The following is a 15,951-nucleotide window of genomic DNA, read 5'->3' on the forward strand; positions in this document are numbered from 1 at the left end:
ATTGGGTGCATTGACTGCATTTGCATAATTTATTTTAGGATTAACAGTATTTTTTCCTATTCTTCATAACTGAAAGTCTCTCCCTCAGCAGAAGGTGAAGAATAGTGTTTTATTACTGAAAACTCTGCAAAGAAAAGCCCTTTTTCAAAATGTGTGCTCTCTTCCATGGTTCTTAATAGGACAGAAACAACAACTGTCACTAGTTAGTGGCCGTTTTGATAAGGATCTCTTTTCCCTTTCTCTCTTTCCTTCGTTATTCTCAAAGGGCCTGAATATCTCTGTCTCCACACAGCACAAAGCAGTTTAACCAACTCGTGCTCCTCCAAAGCAGGGTAACACAGCCAGAGTGCAGCAGAGAATCTGAGCATCAGAATTAAAAATTAAAAAGTGATTTAAGGTTGATACTTCATATCTTTAAATCAATAAAAATATCACATCAGAACATTCTTTTTAAGCTTCTTGTTCACTGTTCATATGTATAATTTGAATAGGAAAAAAACAAGGAAACTCCCAGACCAAAAAAAAAAAAAAAAAAAAAGAATGTAAAAACCACAGTTATGATTAAGACATTTTAACTTTTGTGGACATAGATTAGATTAAACTGTTTTTTAAAGACACGTTAGATTTTTTTTTCTCTCCTCTTCCCTCCCTCTTTGAGGTGTCACTACAGGGCTGTGTTAAATTTTCTGCTGAAGAAGTAGTTTTCAGTTATGAAGACTAATGAGAAAAATTACTATTAATCCCCCCAAAAAGGTTTTCAAATTATTTATTTCTATGTACAATATTTCAGTGAGCTTGAAATATATGGGAAGTTTGGCGAGTGAGTCAGGGCAGAAATAAGGTTGTTTGGGTACCTTACTTATTTCTTTGAAGTTTAACCTTTAACCTTATTTTCTAGATTTATATTGCTTGGTTTTGGGATCATGACATCACTATAATGCAGTTTATTTGAAATTGCTAATGTGTACTCTCAACCTTTACTCCATTTTACCATCATTTTTGTTTGGGGATTTAATATAAAACACGATCTCAGTTTCCATGAGTAAGAAAATATGAAATAATTGTTTGTTATTTCTATTCTCCATGAGCATCAGCCATATACTGTTCTGTGGTCTTACATGCAGCAAAAGGGGTAATTGACTTAGTAGTAGAAGAAACAAAGTAATATTTTACCTCATGGACCCACTGTGCAGATCTCTACTGTATTATTCTGCACTCAGTCCTGGAGCAGAGAAATTCCTCTGACTTGAATGAGAGTTCTTTGTAGGGATCAAGTGTAGAATATGCAACAATAGAGATCTCAGCTCGGATTTGTACAGAGATCAAGTACAAGATATGCATTACAGAGGCACTAGTGGACTTTTACATGGGGGTCATGTTCAGAATATGCAACAGATTCATTACAGAGTCATCAGTGTTTATCATGAAAACTGAGTGCAAGATATAAAGGATAGATAGATCTGCAGTGAAGACCTGAGAACAAAAACTTCTCAGTTTTTAATCTAACATATTTCATACACCTTATGCCTACTCAGGAATTCTGGGATATTCAATTCCTGAATACTTTCAAGATTCTCCAGTATACCATTGATAACTCCTCTGCTCTCTAGACTTCAACTAAACAGTTCCCCTTTTACTTTTTATGGTTGAATTTTCTAAGACTCACAAGAGGCTTCAAGTTTAGAAACCCATGAGGGAAAGAAGCATGATCTTGAATGTAAACATTCCTCCACAGCCTGACTAGATAACAAGGGGGATTTCTATCTGGTAAATCATGGCTGTGTTAATTTCCTCAGAGCTGGTACAAGAATATTCTGGAGAGCAGTTAGCTGCCATTCCTGAACTGTTACCCACTGCCATTCCCCTCCCCCTAGGATAAACACTGTCAGACTTAAAACAGTCTGTACTTCTCTGCTTCAGTTGACATGATTTCTCAAGGATCTTTTTCTTTAGCTGCCACCATGATAACAAACTGTACCACAAATAGATGGCTGTGGTATTCTGTGTGTCTCATATCCTGTATTGAATTGCTGCTGCTACAGAGCTCCTACATTCCACAAATAGTGTCTGAATTTCATTGCTGGTTGATGTGATCCCTACATTTAGTTTGTATTTCAGTTTAAGTCTGTAACCAGTTTTAGGATCTTATAGGGTGAAAAGCACTGTATGAATGTCAATTATTATAACTCCTCCTGAAGTGCCATTCAAAAATGTGAAGCCAATACACCAAAAGCTTCAGATTTTTCTCTTCTCAGTACAGTGTAGTCTAAAAAAGTAGGTATAGAATGAAGTTAAAAACTGCAAATCCTCTAGGAGATTCCTGGGTAGCTTTCTCTGCTTTCCATACAAGCTTTTACAGGTAAATTATGTAGTCTCACAGGCAACTCTTCTTAAAGTCATCTACAAACATGAGCAAACACGAGTGCGCCAAAGGCAAAGCAAACAACCAAGAAAAATATAGCTTGCAGCTAGACAAGACAATAGAAAACAAATTCTTCTATCAAAAACGTGCAGATATACCTAATGGCTACCAAAGGAATTGAGCAGAGCATCTGAACATGCATGCCTTGCATTACCTTTGTTGACTTTTATGAAGCCTCTTTCCTCCCAGTCTATTTATTTTATAACAGAGCTCCTTTTTTGGTCTAAATGCAAATCTCTCAAAAGTTGTGGCCTTAATGCTAAAAACCACATGCAAACTTTGCTTTCTTTACTCTTTACAGTTTAGATGTTCAAGTTTTAAGACAACTTTATGTGTTTAGAAATGTCTTGTCACTTGCTTTATGGTAACAGTGTGTGAAGCAAAACAATTGAGTGATAATAGTGTTGCTGAAAACAATGAAACACCTTAAAATGGTTACTACTTCATTTTTCACACACACAAAAGTAAAACCGTGGGCCTGCTATTTTAGTTACATAGCACTTCAAGGACTACTGAGTATCATGATCTACATTTACATTCAAAGTACAAAATCTCCATTTTACTATACCTGCTTAACTCCAAACTTTTGGCTTAAGGCTCAGGCTTTGGGGGATTTTTTAGGTCCTCAAGTTATTCCTGCAGCGTCTCAGGTCTGAAGAGATGTCTCAGTTGTCAAAGATACAGGCAACATGACCGCAGCCAGCACGGATGTAAAATGGATACTGAATAGCCTAGTGGGGAATACTGTTTACCATATTTGCCTGAAGTAAGGGATTTTATTTTCGTATATATTTATTTTTAATTAATTTTAAGGACATTCTCACACTATTCAGTTTCCCTATTGTAGGCAGGTTTATTTTCTACACATTATTTGAAACCAAAGATCAGAACCACTATTTTGATGTGATCCTTATGGTTAGTATCATTATTTTACTATTGCTTAACATTTTTAAGATTCTGTTTGTTTTGCTCCCAAACCAGTGTTGATACAATAAGCGAAGCTCTGAATAAATGTATGCATAAAATAAAACGAAAAAGGAACTAACAAAAGGTGAGCTCATCATTGTCATCTTGATCAATTTGCTTGTAAAATGTACCCATTTTTGCCACCCTTTTTCTGTTGTTTTTTTTAATCTGAATATTTTAGGCAGCAGGTACTTTGGGGGCAGACACTATGTCTTCCTCTAAGTTAGTATATTGTTTAGTACGATGGGACTCTAATCCTGTTTGAGGCTTTTGAAGGCTATTTTGAGGCTTTTGAGTAAAGAGGACTGTAGATTTCTTGATTGTTTTCCTGCAGTCAGATCAGTTACTGTACATTGAAGAGAATTAAGCACAATTCAAGTTAAGAGGCAGCGGTACTGTTTACATTTTTTTTCAAGGAGCTTCTTAGCAACTTAGCAGAAAATGTTAGCGAAACACTTCGTTGTACTGTTTCTTTTAGCAACATGAAACAGTTTTCTTTTTCAGTATGAAGTTACAATACTACTTGGTGGCCACTAGATAGCACCCATGTTTCCTAGGTTTATTGTGTAATGTCATTACCTAAGCAGTACCACCAAAACATTATCCTGGATATTTTTTCCTAAGGAGTCTTTCCTTGAGTTGAATGGTAAGAGAGTAATACGCTCCTCTTAAAAAGGTATGTTTTCATAAAAACACTCTTTATCTAACTTTTTGGCATTCATTTAATGGTTCCCTTTTTTAGTATTATGTCCATTGTTCCTGACCAGAAGACATTATCAAGAAAGCAAAATTTTTCATTGTTTTGACTGTTTAGTTGTAAAATTGCATACTTGCATAATTGTATTGGAGATCCCATGAAGCGTGCTGTATTTGGAGACAAGCTGTAAGTCATTTACCCTTTTTGTACTTTTCATTGTCTGTTTCTTTATGAAAAATCAAAGAAAAATAATCACAAAAATAATAAAATAACAACGAGCATTTTAAAAAACAGTTATACCATTTCTCAAAAGTCTTTTAGACATTATTTAGAATATCAAGGTCAATGTAGCAAGAACCAAAGAGCAAGGGATGTGATGGGTCTTGACTGCTTTCTTAGGCCTGGTCTACACTGACAATGGAGGTCGATGTAATGCCACTTACATCAACCCCCTAAAATATGCGTCTCCACTGGCATGTCAGTTCTGCCAACCTAAATTGCGGTAAAATTCGACTTAATAAAACAACCTCTGCAAGTAGCGTAGCGCTGAAGTCGAATTCAGTGGGTCAAATGAGCATCAGTGTAGGCAGAGCGCAACGTAAATCAATGTCATTGGCCTCCGGAAGGTATTGCATAATGCTTTGTTCTCACCGCTCTGCACATTTGCACTCTGCTGCACTGTGGCCACATAAACAGGAAATAGCTCCTCCCCACAAGCCCCAGAAAATTTTGAATTGCCATTCCTGTTTGGTCAGCATGGAGAGAGCTTGCCAGCACAGCTGATCATGGTGACTGCATGCCCCAAACGTACTCCAGCCTAGAGCCGACCTAAAGTCGTGGATCTCATTGGTCTGTGGGGCAAAGAGTCTGTTCTGGCTCAGCTCCAAGCCAGCAAAAGAAATTTGGATAACTACGAGAAGATATCTCATGGCATGTTGGAGAAGAGGCACAACAGGGATGCACAGCAGTGCTGCGTTAAGATCAAAGAGCTGAGGCAGGCTTATCAGAAAACTAGGGAAGCTAATAGCCGTTCTGGCTCCTCGCCCAAACATGCCACTTTTACGAGGAGCTGCATGCGATTCTCGGTGGAGACTCACCACTATGCCACCACACAGCGTTGATACCTCGGGGGAATCTGAAGCCAGGATGAATGAGAATGAGTCCATGGATGAGGAGGAGGTAGAGGATGAGGAGGAGAACAGAGGGCAGGTGAGTGGGGTATCCCTTCTCCCTGAAAGCCAGAAGCTGTTTGCAACACAGGAGCAGCCCACCCAGATGAAGGAAACTGTGTCTGACCAGGATGCCAGGGAAGGCACATCTGGTGAGTATGTATGCAAATTGCATGTCTTTGGTTATATCCCCTGTCCAGAATCTTGTTCCAGTGAGAAAAAGCGGTGTGTGTGGTGGTGGGGCTGTGCTTCCTCGTACTTGGTGTGATCAAGCACTGGGTTCACCCCGGAAAAGATTATTTATATACACAGGGATGCTCCTAGTATCCTCCATGCATATCTTCAGGAAGCTTTCATGCAGGTACTCTGCAATCCTTTGGAGGAAGTTTCTTGGGAGGGCAGCCTTATTTCTTCCACCATGATAGGACACTTTCCTCCACCATTCTGTTATTAATTGTGCAGGCATCATCACGGAATACAGCATAGCAGCATAAGGTTCAGGCCTGTAGCTAGATGCTTGCAGCAAATCCTCCCTTTCCACCTCTGTGACCCTCAGCAGGCTTATATCACTCATGGTTACCTAGGGAAGATGGCGCACATTTACAATAGGTGACCAAGAAACTTTTTTAAAGTGCATGTTATTGCACAGCTGGGGATGGTTTCTTGGTTTAGCACACCGCAAGTCCCTAAGCAGGACGTTGTTGCTATGGCCCTTGGCCATCCGCAAATGGGTTCCCATTTTTTTACTCCAGAGACTGTTATCCCGTACCAACCCCTCACCCTTTTCTTCTGCCTGTTAAAAGCCTGATCAATTGGGAGCCCCACATCCATGCTGCTCTAGGGAGCATGGACCTGTGCAGCATGGGCCCTGGGGATTTCACTAACACAGATGCACTCGCCCCTTTCTTACCATAGCTGGAACAGCACTCTGATCCCTGTAATAGTCAGGCAATGGAATTTGGTTGTAGCTTTCTCTTGGGATTGTTCAGGGGACTTATTTTTACATTGTGACATTGCTTTTCATCCATGGGATGAGTTAACAATGGGTACCTTGTGCTTTGCTTCCCTCACAGTGGACAACATGGCCTTCAACACATCACCGTCTCATACTCCTGTGGAGCGCCTGTCGCAGATAAGAAAGCGGAAAAAAAAAAACCAGGATGACATATTTAATGAGCTAATGAATGCCTCCGCAGCTGCTGACACAGAGCTAAGAGCGTGGAGGATTTCATTATCTGACAAACTGGACATGGACAACAGGAAGGCAACACAGGAGTATGAGCATTCAACACAAGAAGAGATGCTGAGTATAATGCAGGATCAGTCACACATGTTGAGGCATCTGGTTGAGCTTCAGGAAGCTCAGCGGCAAGATAGAGTTTTGCAAGGGCTGCAGAGGGAGTCTGAGCTAATACAGTCTTTCCTAGCCCTCATCGCAAAGTGGTCTAGGAGGAGGTTGAGCAGAGTGCAGTATGTGCTGCACTTCTCGCCAGTTGAGGCAAGCAGGAAGAGGCAATGGCCCCTTTAAGGAGTGCGGATGTGAGAGTCTTTCCTGTGTGCACAACCAAAATGGGCTCTGTACCCCTGGCTCTACAAAATGCATATTGAAAATTGAATTCTATTCCATTTTCCCCCCGTGAAGGATTACAATAAAGAAAGTACTGTTTTACAATTCATTGCTCTTTATTTATTTATTGATAAAAAGGGAATAAAGGGAAGGAAAAGTGGGGGGGATGGATCGGGAGGGGGGAAGGTTGTGGGGGGAAAACATACCGCTTCACATTTCAATACTGTTTGTTTATTGATAAGAAGGGAATAAATGGATGTGGAAGGAGGGGGGACTGGAATGGTGGGTGAGGGGCGGGGGGGAACTGTCTCAGTGGGGGATGGGTAGGAGATGCGAAGTGAAAGCACAGCATAGATAAGCAATGCACATTACAGTTGTGTCTAGTTGCAAAAGCAGTTTTTCAATGCTTCCCTGAGGCGCAGTGCTCCGCGATTGGCTCTCAGTGTTCCAGTGGCATCTGGCTGCTCAAAATTTGTGGCCAGCCTATCTGCCTCCACAACCCAACCCAATTGGAACTTCTCCCTCTTTGTTTCACAGATATTATGGAGCACACAGCAGGCAGAGATAACTATTGGGATTTTTTTTCAATGAGGTCTAGCCTATAGAGCAGACTTCACCAGCGTGCTTTTAAATGTCCAAATGCACATTCCACCACCATTCTGCACTTGCTGAGCCTATTATTGAAACACTCCTTGTTGCTGTCCAGGTGCCCGGTGTAGGGCTTCATTAGCCAGGGGAGCAAGGGTAGGCAGGATCACCCAGGATCACTATTGGCATTTCAATATCCCCAATATTTATTTTATGGTCAGGGAAGAAAGTGCCCTCCTGCATCTTTTAAGCAGACCTTAGTTCCTAAAGATGCGCATGTCATGCATCTTTCCTGACCACCCCACACTGATGTCGGTGAGGCATCCACTGTGATCCACAAGGGCCTGCAACACCATTGACAAGTATCCCTTTCGATTTACGTTCTCTGTGTCAAGGTGGTCCAAGGCTAAGATAGGCATGTGTGTGCCATTTATCTCCCTCCCACAGTTTGGGAACCCCACTGCGGAAAAGCCTTTCATCATGTCCTCCACATTTCCCAAAGTCACCACCCTTCTTAGCAGAAGTCTATTAATGGCCTGGCACACTTGAATCACAGCTGCTCCCATGGTGGATTTACTGACTCCAAAGTGATTCCCAGCTGACCGGTAGCAGTCTCGCTTTTCTAGCTTCCACAGAGCGATGGCCACTGTTTTCTCCACTGTCAGAGCTGGTCTCAGGTGAGTATTCATTTGTTTCAGGGCTGGGGAGAGCTTGCTGCAAAGTTAAAAGAAAATGGCCTTTTGCATTTGAAAGTTCTGCAGCCACTGCTCATCATCCCACACCTTCATAATGATACGATCACACCAGTCACTGCTTGTTTTCCGGGACCAGAAGCAGCGCTCCACCGACTGCAGATGGTGCGTGACAGCCTGCAGCAAACGGGAATTGTTTTGTTCTATAGCTTGTAGCAAGGCGGCCTCAGTAACATCGCAATTTTCAGCACTGTGGCTCCTTTCTCGCCCCTAAAAATACTGCAGAATAAGTCAAGAGATGTTTGCGATGCTCACAATAATAGTGCAGAGCTGAGTGGGCTCCATTCTTCTCAGGCAATGGCGTGCGTGCAGCAGAGACTGAAGCGTTCGAAAAAATGGAGCGAAAAGGAGATCATCTGTTTTGGACTGGGGCAAGAAGGGGGGGAGAGGGGGAGTATGTTGCATCATGGGAGGATGACAACCTTCCCAAAAGCCTCTGCAGCTAGTTGCACTGTGGGATAGCTACGCACAGTGCACACCTCTGCTTGTCGACCCAAGCACGGCTAGTGGGGACGCAATTCCCCAACGCAATGAGCATGGTGTGATCACGCTCTTCCAATCTCTAAAATTTGGCCGCTGAAAGTCGATTTAAAATAAATCAACTTCACTCCACAATGTAGACATACTCTTAGACAGAAAGGGTGAGATTATGTGCTGATCTTTGTAAAAGCACAACACAGTGTTTCCAACTCAGAGAGAGGTGGGTCTATGTTGGCTTTGTGCCACCTTTGTGTCCCCCCCAGTCCTACGCAGCTCTGTGCCCCCTGACATAATACAGAGAGCCCTAGGTAGGGTGATCGGATGTCATGATTTTATAGGGACAGTCCCGATATTCAGGGCTTTTTCTTATATAGGCGCCTATTACTCCCCACCCCGTCCTGATTTTTCACACTTGTTATCTGGTCTCCCTAGCCCTAGGAGACTATCTGACGGTGTGTCTTGAGTGTCACCCCTAACTTGACTCCCATCCATGCACACACAAATCTCTAGCTTGACTTAAGTGGTATTTTAAGCTTGATCTAGGAGATAGCTGGACTGTTAGTGAGGTGTAATTGACTAGTAATGCAGTGGAGATGCAACAGCTCGAATTACAACTCCTAATCAGCTAATCCAGAGGTTCTCAAACTTTTTTTTCTGGGACCCCTTTGAAAATATTTCAGTCTGTGAGGACCCCTCCCATACCACCCTAACTTCTGCGCTGCTACTGGGGGAAGCAGTGCATTCAGAGCACCCGGGCAGCAGCCACTGCTCTCTGGCCACCCAGCTCTGGAGGGCTGTGGCTATCAGCCATGCATGGGACTGAGAGCTGCAGCTATGGCATGCACGGGGGGCTCACAGCTCGCGACCCCCCCCAAAAATAACCTTGTGACCCCTTGAGAGGTCCCGAGCCCCAGTTTCAGAATCCTTGAGCTAATATGATTGCTTTGAGCTGCTAATCAAATGATTCCATGCAACTCCAATGTTGCCTTGCAGTCTGTCCAGTGTTGCCAATTCAGCCCTCACAATTTTATCATAAGCATGGGCGGCTGGTGACTCCTGCCTTTGGCGAGGCTGGGGACCCCCATCCCAGCTCCCACTTGGCCCCCTTCCCCCGAGGTCCCTCCCCCATCTCCTCCCCATTCCCTTCCCATTGTCTGCTTTCCTCTCCCAAGCCAAACCACAATGCCTCCCGTTCCGGCTACGTCAGGATCATCCCTGCCCAGCTCTGCTCAGCAGCCAAGCCCCGGGTGGTGTTTTCCACTGTGCCGAGCAATCAGGTCGGCGCTTCAGTCCGATCCCTCCCTAGCAGCAGCCGGGGGCTCACCTGGGCTCAGTCCCCAGGTGGTTGGGGGGGAGGGATCCCGGGAAACTTCCCCTTCTCTTAGGGAAGGAAAGTTGGGGCGGGGGGTGGCCCCTGTGCGCCAGGGGGGATGGAGCTGTTGGGCGAGGAGGGGCTCTCCATATGGGCAGCGCAGCCCGCCCCCGCCGGGAAGAGGGGGAAGAGCCACCCCCTCTGCGCTCCCGGGACTCTGCAAGGTGGTGACTGTGAGTGAGTCACTCATCGGCAGGTCAGCACCGTGCGGGGCAGGGGGAGCCGAGGCCAGCAGCTGAGTTACCGCTGGCGACACAGGAGTGACATTGAGGGAAGCGCTCACCTCTGCCTCCTGGTGACTTGGGGAGCAGCAGGGCTGCAGCCGTCACCCCCCTGCAGCAGCGTTGCCTGCTGGTGGCTTTGCCCCCTCCGCCAAGATCCCCCCCATGAAGAAGCGCGAGCAGTGGATGGGGGAGTCTCGTGGGGAGGCGTCGATGACACCAAAAGGCAATGCCACTGATGGGGGGGCCAGCTGCAGCCCTGCTGCTCCCCCAAGTCACTGGAAGGCACTGAGTGCTTCCCTCTGCACCTCTCCTACTCCTGTGGCTGCTGCTTCCAGCGGTAACTCAGCTGCTGGCCTCAGCTCCCCCCTCCCAGTGCGGTGACCTGCCTGGCGTGACTCACCGCCTCGCAGGGCCCCGGCCGCGAGCGTGGAAAGGGGTGGGGGTAGTTCTTCCCCCTCTCCCTGAATTGGTGGGCTGCATTGCGCTGCCCTCATGGAGAACCCCTCCTCACCCCGCACAGCTCCGTTCCTTCTCACCCCAACTTTCCAGGTGTGTGTGGGAGAGTTTCCTGGGACCCCCCAACCACCTGGGAATTAAGCCCAGGCGAGCCCCAGCTGCTGGGAGGATTGGAGCTGGGCTGGGGGATGGTCTGAAGCCTGGGGGAGAGTGGTGGTGGACCGTAGGTGAGGCGAGGGGCAGAGCGGGAGCTTCTGCTTGGGAAGGCTTAGCCTTCCCCAGTCTATTATCCTGGCTGCCCATGATCATGAGTCTCATGATATCCGGCATTTTTCTTGTCAGATCTGCCCCATTTCTTGGAGTCCTATGATTATGTGAGAATCTCAGTTCCCCCCCACCCTTCCCCTTTTTTAAAGCAAGATTCTAGCCCTCATGGTTGCAGAGAAAAACTTGAAAAACTTGAACTGGATGAGCCCTATACATACACTAAAGGTTCGCAAGCTGGAAGACACAAAAAGGACCCAAGATGGTTTTTCAAATCTCATGAGTTTTGGGGGCCTCGTGATTTTCGAACACTTGAACTTGGCAATACTGCAGTCATCTCAACTAAAAACTTATTTCCTGTCATCCTCTGTAGCTCCTAATTTCTCACTCCCACTGTTATTATTGATTCTTTAGTTCTAACTAATGCCTTTTGGGATTTGGGGTATTGAATTTACATGAAAGGAGTCAAACAAATCCGTACCCAGTAGTACTATTATCAGTATTCAAACAGTTGTCTAAGGGATTACATTCAAATATAATTCTAAATCTGAAAAGTGATTCTGTAATTAATACATCTTCTTACTCAGCAACTTTGCTCCCTATGTTTGCAAAGTCTTACCTGTTTATTCTAGTGACAATATTTTTCATTATGTTTTATTACTAATAGTACTAAAAAATATAAGACAAGAGAGACTGATCTAGATTTTCTTCTAGTGTCATCAATGTTAACCACATGCCAAATTAAAAATCTTGACTTTGGTATTTAAAGGTGTATATCTCAATTACACACATGTACATAGACAATATACTTGTTTTAGGATGCGATTACACCTGCTTAGATACTGTAGCGATAGGGGCTACATAAATACCTAGATTAATAGTTAGATTATTGTTGGTAAAGCATGAGATGGAAAGAAAGCTGTTTGACTTTCAAATATTAGGATGAGTTCACAAAGTTTGCAATTAAGAGACGTCTTTTTACTTGTAAACTGAGCACATTTAATTGGAGTCATTGAAAAACAGACACAGAATCCCACAGTGCTTTTTAACACTAACTTTTCAGGGTAGAGTTGCAACAGCAACATCTCTCATACATAAAATTCACGATTCCTCTTTCTCTAGTTAAGTGTATATCTTAATATACATGTAAAAAACCTATATGGCATAAAATACACTGCATGTACAATGCACCCAAGTATATTTTGCTGTTGGAATCTTTAATGTTGTATTTCCTGACATCTGAGTGATTTCAATTTTTCAGCCTGGCATCATTTATATTATGGTAGTGAAGTAGTGCCCAAATCAGGATTGGTACCTATTGTCCTGGTCCCTGAACTAACACAGATGATGAAAAAGCCCTTGAGAGATTACAGTCTATGGCCCCAATCTTGCAAACACTTAAACACATGCTTAACTTTGAGGACAAGTAGTCCCATGGAAGTCAATGGAACTATTTACCTGCTTAAAGTTAAGCACGTACATAAGTGTCTACTAGACTGGAGCCTAAAAAAGATACAAAAAACTAATGATACAAAAACAGATAAAGGGTTGGAGATAGGGGTACATAAGAACATAAGAATGGCCATACTGGGTCAGACCAATGATCCATCTAGCCCAATATTCTGTCTTCCGACAGTGTTCAATGCCAGGTGCTTCAGAGGGAATGAACAGAACAGGTAATCATCAAGTGATCCATGCCATCTCCCCATTCCCAACTTCTGGCAAAGAGCAATCCCTGCCTGTCTTGGCTAATAGCCATTGATAGACCTAACCTCCATGAACTTATCTAGTTCTTTTTTGAATCCCGCTATTGTCTTGGTATAACACACAAATAAACGAACATGGTGATGATTGACAAAGTGTGCTAGTGCAGGGATTTTTTGCATTTAATGTACATTGGGCCTTCTTCTCTTCTTACTTATACTGATACAATATCAAGAATAGATCTAGTCAAAAATGAAAAGAAAATTTGAGATAGATTGTAAAATCTTTCATTTTTGAAAATTTATTAATCTATTTTTTATCATTTTTAAAACAAAAAAATGTGGGGTGTTTTTGGTCAGCTTTGCCCCATAGTGATATTTCTTATTCAAAATTTCTTATTTTAAAAAGGACAAACAAAAAATTTCAATGGCAACCAAGAGATTTCTGGGAAACAAATATTTGAAAATTTCCAATCTGTTCAAAATCAGGAATAACTGCATTTAAGTCAATAGAGTTTTACTGATGTCAAATCAGTATAGAAAGGAAAAACAGAGCCATTATATGCAGCCAGGTGAGTGCAATTACAAACTACTATCCAAATTGGATGAGAGATTTGCATACTCCAGAGAGTAGTGTGATCCTCTCATTTGTATTAAATTATCAGAGATTGTTCAATAATCAGAAGGTTCTACAAATTTGTTGATCATTTTACTTTGCAGAAATAAATGTTTGCCCCTGCCTGGAATGCATGAGTTATTGCTGCCATTTAACTACTGTTGGCTATAAAGGGATGAGTCACTGAATTTGTTTAGCAAATTCATTAACAGGATAGCATGAAGGCAATGTAGTCTAGTGGTTACAGCTGGGGAATGGGCATCAGGAGGCCTGGATTCTAATCCTGTTCCATCTCATGTCTTTGGATAAATCATTTAATCTTTCTGTGCCTCAGTTCCTTCCCTTTCCCCCTCCTTCCCCCCTCCCCCGTAAAATGGGGTAATGATACTCACCTTTATAAAGTGCTTTGAGATCATTGGGTAACCGATGCTATGTAAATGCAGTGAATTGGCTTTTTTTATACCCAAGCATCCTGGAGTTGCATACTGTCTTGTTACCATCATGGAAGACCCAGGTTTTGTTGTGACCCTCAAAACCTGGTTGCTTCTCAAATCAGGAGACCTGCTAGAAGCCATGCTAGGGCTTAGCTCTAGATGTGCCTTTCCTTACTACCCTTCTCCTGCAGGCTGATCTATGAAATGACATTGAGGTCTCAAACCCTGCAGCAAGTCACTCACTCTGCCCATCCTTTACGTCAAGTTTGGGTGCTATAAAAAGATTATCCAGAATGATGGGAGGGAGATAAGGAAAACAAGAAAACTCTCAACCTCATTGTGACCAACTGGAAATATAGACAGCAGATTCCTGAAGTCTTTACCACAATACGCATAGAAAGGTACATGAATCAGCTATGAAAATAGTGAAAGCCACAAATTGACACTATTGTTAGTCACTTACCTGTTTGTTGGCTTTCAGCACTGCCCTCAGGGTTGCTATCTGCTCCCTTTTTGTACTCAGCAGGGACTTCAATTTCAGTATCTCTTCCATTAAGGCCTCCTTGTCCTTATCAATCATAGGCACCAGCTCACGTGCTGCTGCACGCTGGCGTGACAGCTGCAGTGACCGATCTACAGCCTTCTGCAGGTGCTTGATTTGGTCCCGTATTATGGCATTTAGGTTGTAGATATTCATCGGCTCTTTGCGTATGTCACTGGTGTCAGAGACAGGAGATGAAGGAGGGGCTGTGATGACAGGAGAAATTGTAGGTGTCTTGGTTGGACTTTGTTCTTTGCCAGCCTCGATGCTCTCTTTCGAAACCTGCTCAGTTGGGGTCCTGGCTTCTACTGGGGATGCTGTTCCTCTTCTGGTGAGCCGTGGAGACAGGAGCCCCCTAGGATCATCAGGTCCCTTCAGGCTCCCACTACGGGTGACTCTACTTTGCCTGTAATAGTCCAACATGACCCGATTTGGAGTTTCATTATTACACAGACATACATGGTGATAGAGCTGAGCCAGCTCCTCACTAAACGTTACCAGCTCGTCCTGGGCGGTGTTGAGGGTATTATGGTTTTCGTTCGCTACACTCGTCATCCTTTGCAACTCTTTTTCCATGTGAACCATTTTCTCGTAGCTTTCCTTAGTTGATTTTTCCAGGTTTGTCACCTGCTCATCGTACCTCTGGATCCTGCTCTCATACTTCACCTTTTCTTCGGTGTAATTTTCTACACATTTATTGTATTTCTCCTTTAAGGCCTTTATTTCAGCTTTAAGGTCGATCACTTCTGTAACGGCCACTTTGTATTTACACTCAAGGATCTCCAGGCCATTGATGTCGACTTCATAGTCGTGCGTTTCCTCCCCGGAGTCTTGGCCCTTCTCACAGTCTAGCTCTACTTTCATCTCCCTGTTGCTCTGCAGTCCCCTCATAGCATTGACGTGCTCTGTGAGCTTGTGGACCCGCTCATGTTGCTCAGTCAGAGCTCCCTTTGTGTGTTCTAGCTGTGTCTGGGACTCCTGAAGATTGGCCAGGAGAATAGCTTTTTCTCTCTCCACCTGGAATGATATAATAAAGAATATTAACATTTGAGAGAGGAATTAAACAAAGAGATTTAGACTCAAAGGCCATGAAGCCAGGAGGTACCCCAGCCATTGCCCTACTTTTTGGCCAGACCAAACCTGAGTGGTGCTGTGGCCATGTGCGGCAGGTCACAAAGAGACTCACTCAAGTTTGTCCTGGAGGCTGGCCTCCTCTCTGTCACGATGGAGGTGCTGCTGGGACAAACCTGAGTGGCACTGCAATCCTGTGCACCAGGTTGCAATGCCATTTGCTCAAATTGGGGGGAAGGGAGAGTTGAGGGGGTCATGGGCCAGGAGGGTCAAGCTGATAGTGGAGGGTGGAATGGTGGGAAGAGAATGGTCAGACGGGGAAGGGGGGGAAATCTATGTGTGTCCCTCCCCCACCACTTTAAATGGTGCTCTGCAGACCCTGTATAGGCCTGCTCTCAATCGTCATTTGCTTGTGTGCTGGTCAGTGCTATAGTAAAGCTACAGAGAATTGTATGATGAACTGCCATCTTTCAAAATGGCTGCCAATCTCCCATTCTTCTCAGTGAGACTGAAGCCACAAATGCCCTCAGTTGGTGGCCATTTTGAGAACTCTCTTTCCCCCTCCCACTTTCTCATTTTTCCTCAGTGTTTCCATCAAAAGCATTGTGAATAGCAGTTTCCCCCCAACT

At 43.9% G+C, this 15,951-nt stretch overlaps 1 protein-coding gene across 7 annotated transcripts in view; it reads right to left on the reverse strand.

The window, feature by feature from the left end:
- The window catches only part of BICD1 (BICD cargo adaptor 1), a 252,087-nt gene that overhangs the window by 57,313 nt on the left and 178,823 nt on the right, over positions 1 to 15,951 (reverse strand). For all 7 annotated transcript variants that reach the window (XM_067536147.1, XM_067536143.1, XM_067536148.1 and 4 more), the window contains one exon: positions 14,174 to 15,268. In XM_067536147.1, coding sequence (XP_067392248.1) covers positions 14,174 to 15,268 — 1,095 coding nt within the window. The remainder of the gene's footprint in view (positions 1 to 14,173; positions 15,269 to 15,951) is intronic.

This window comes from Emydura macquarii, unplaced genomic scaffold (genome assembly GCF_026122565.2).
Source record: "Emydura macquarii macquarii isolate MOO-44397 ecotype Brisbane River unplaced genomic scaffold, CSIRO-AGI_Emac_v2 contig_3530, whole genome shotgun sequence".
In the NCBI taxonomy this organism is placed as follows: domain Eukaryota; kingdom Metazoa; phylum Chordata; order Testudines; family Chelidae; genus Emydura; species Emydura macquarii.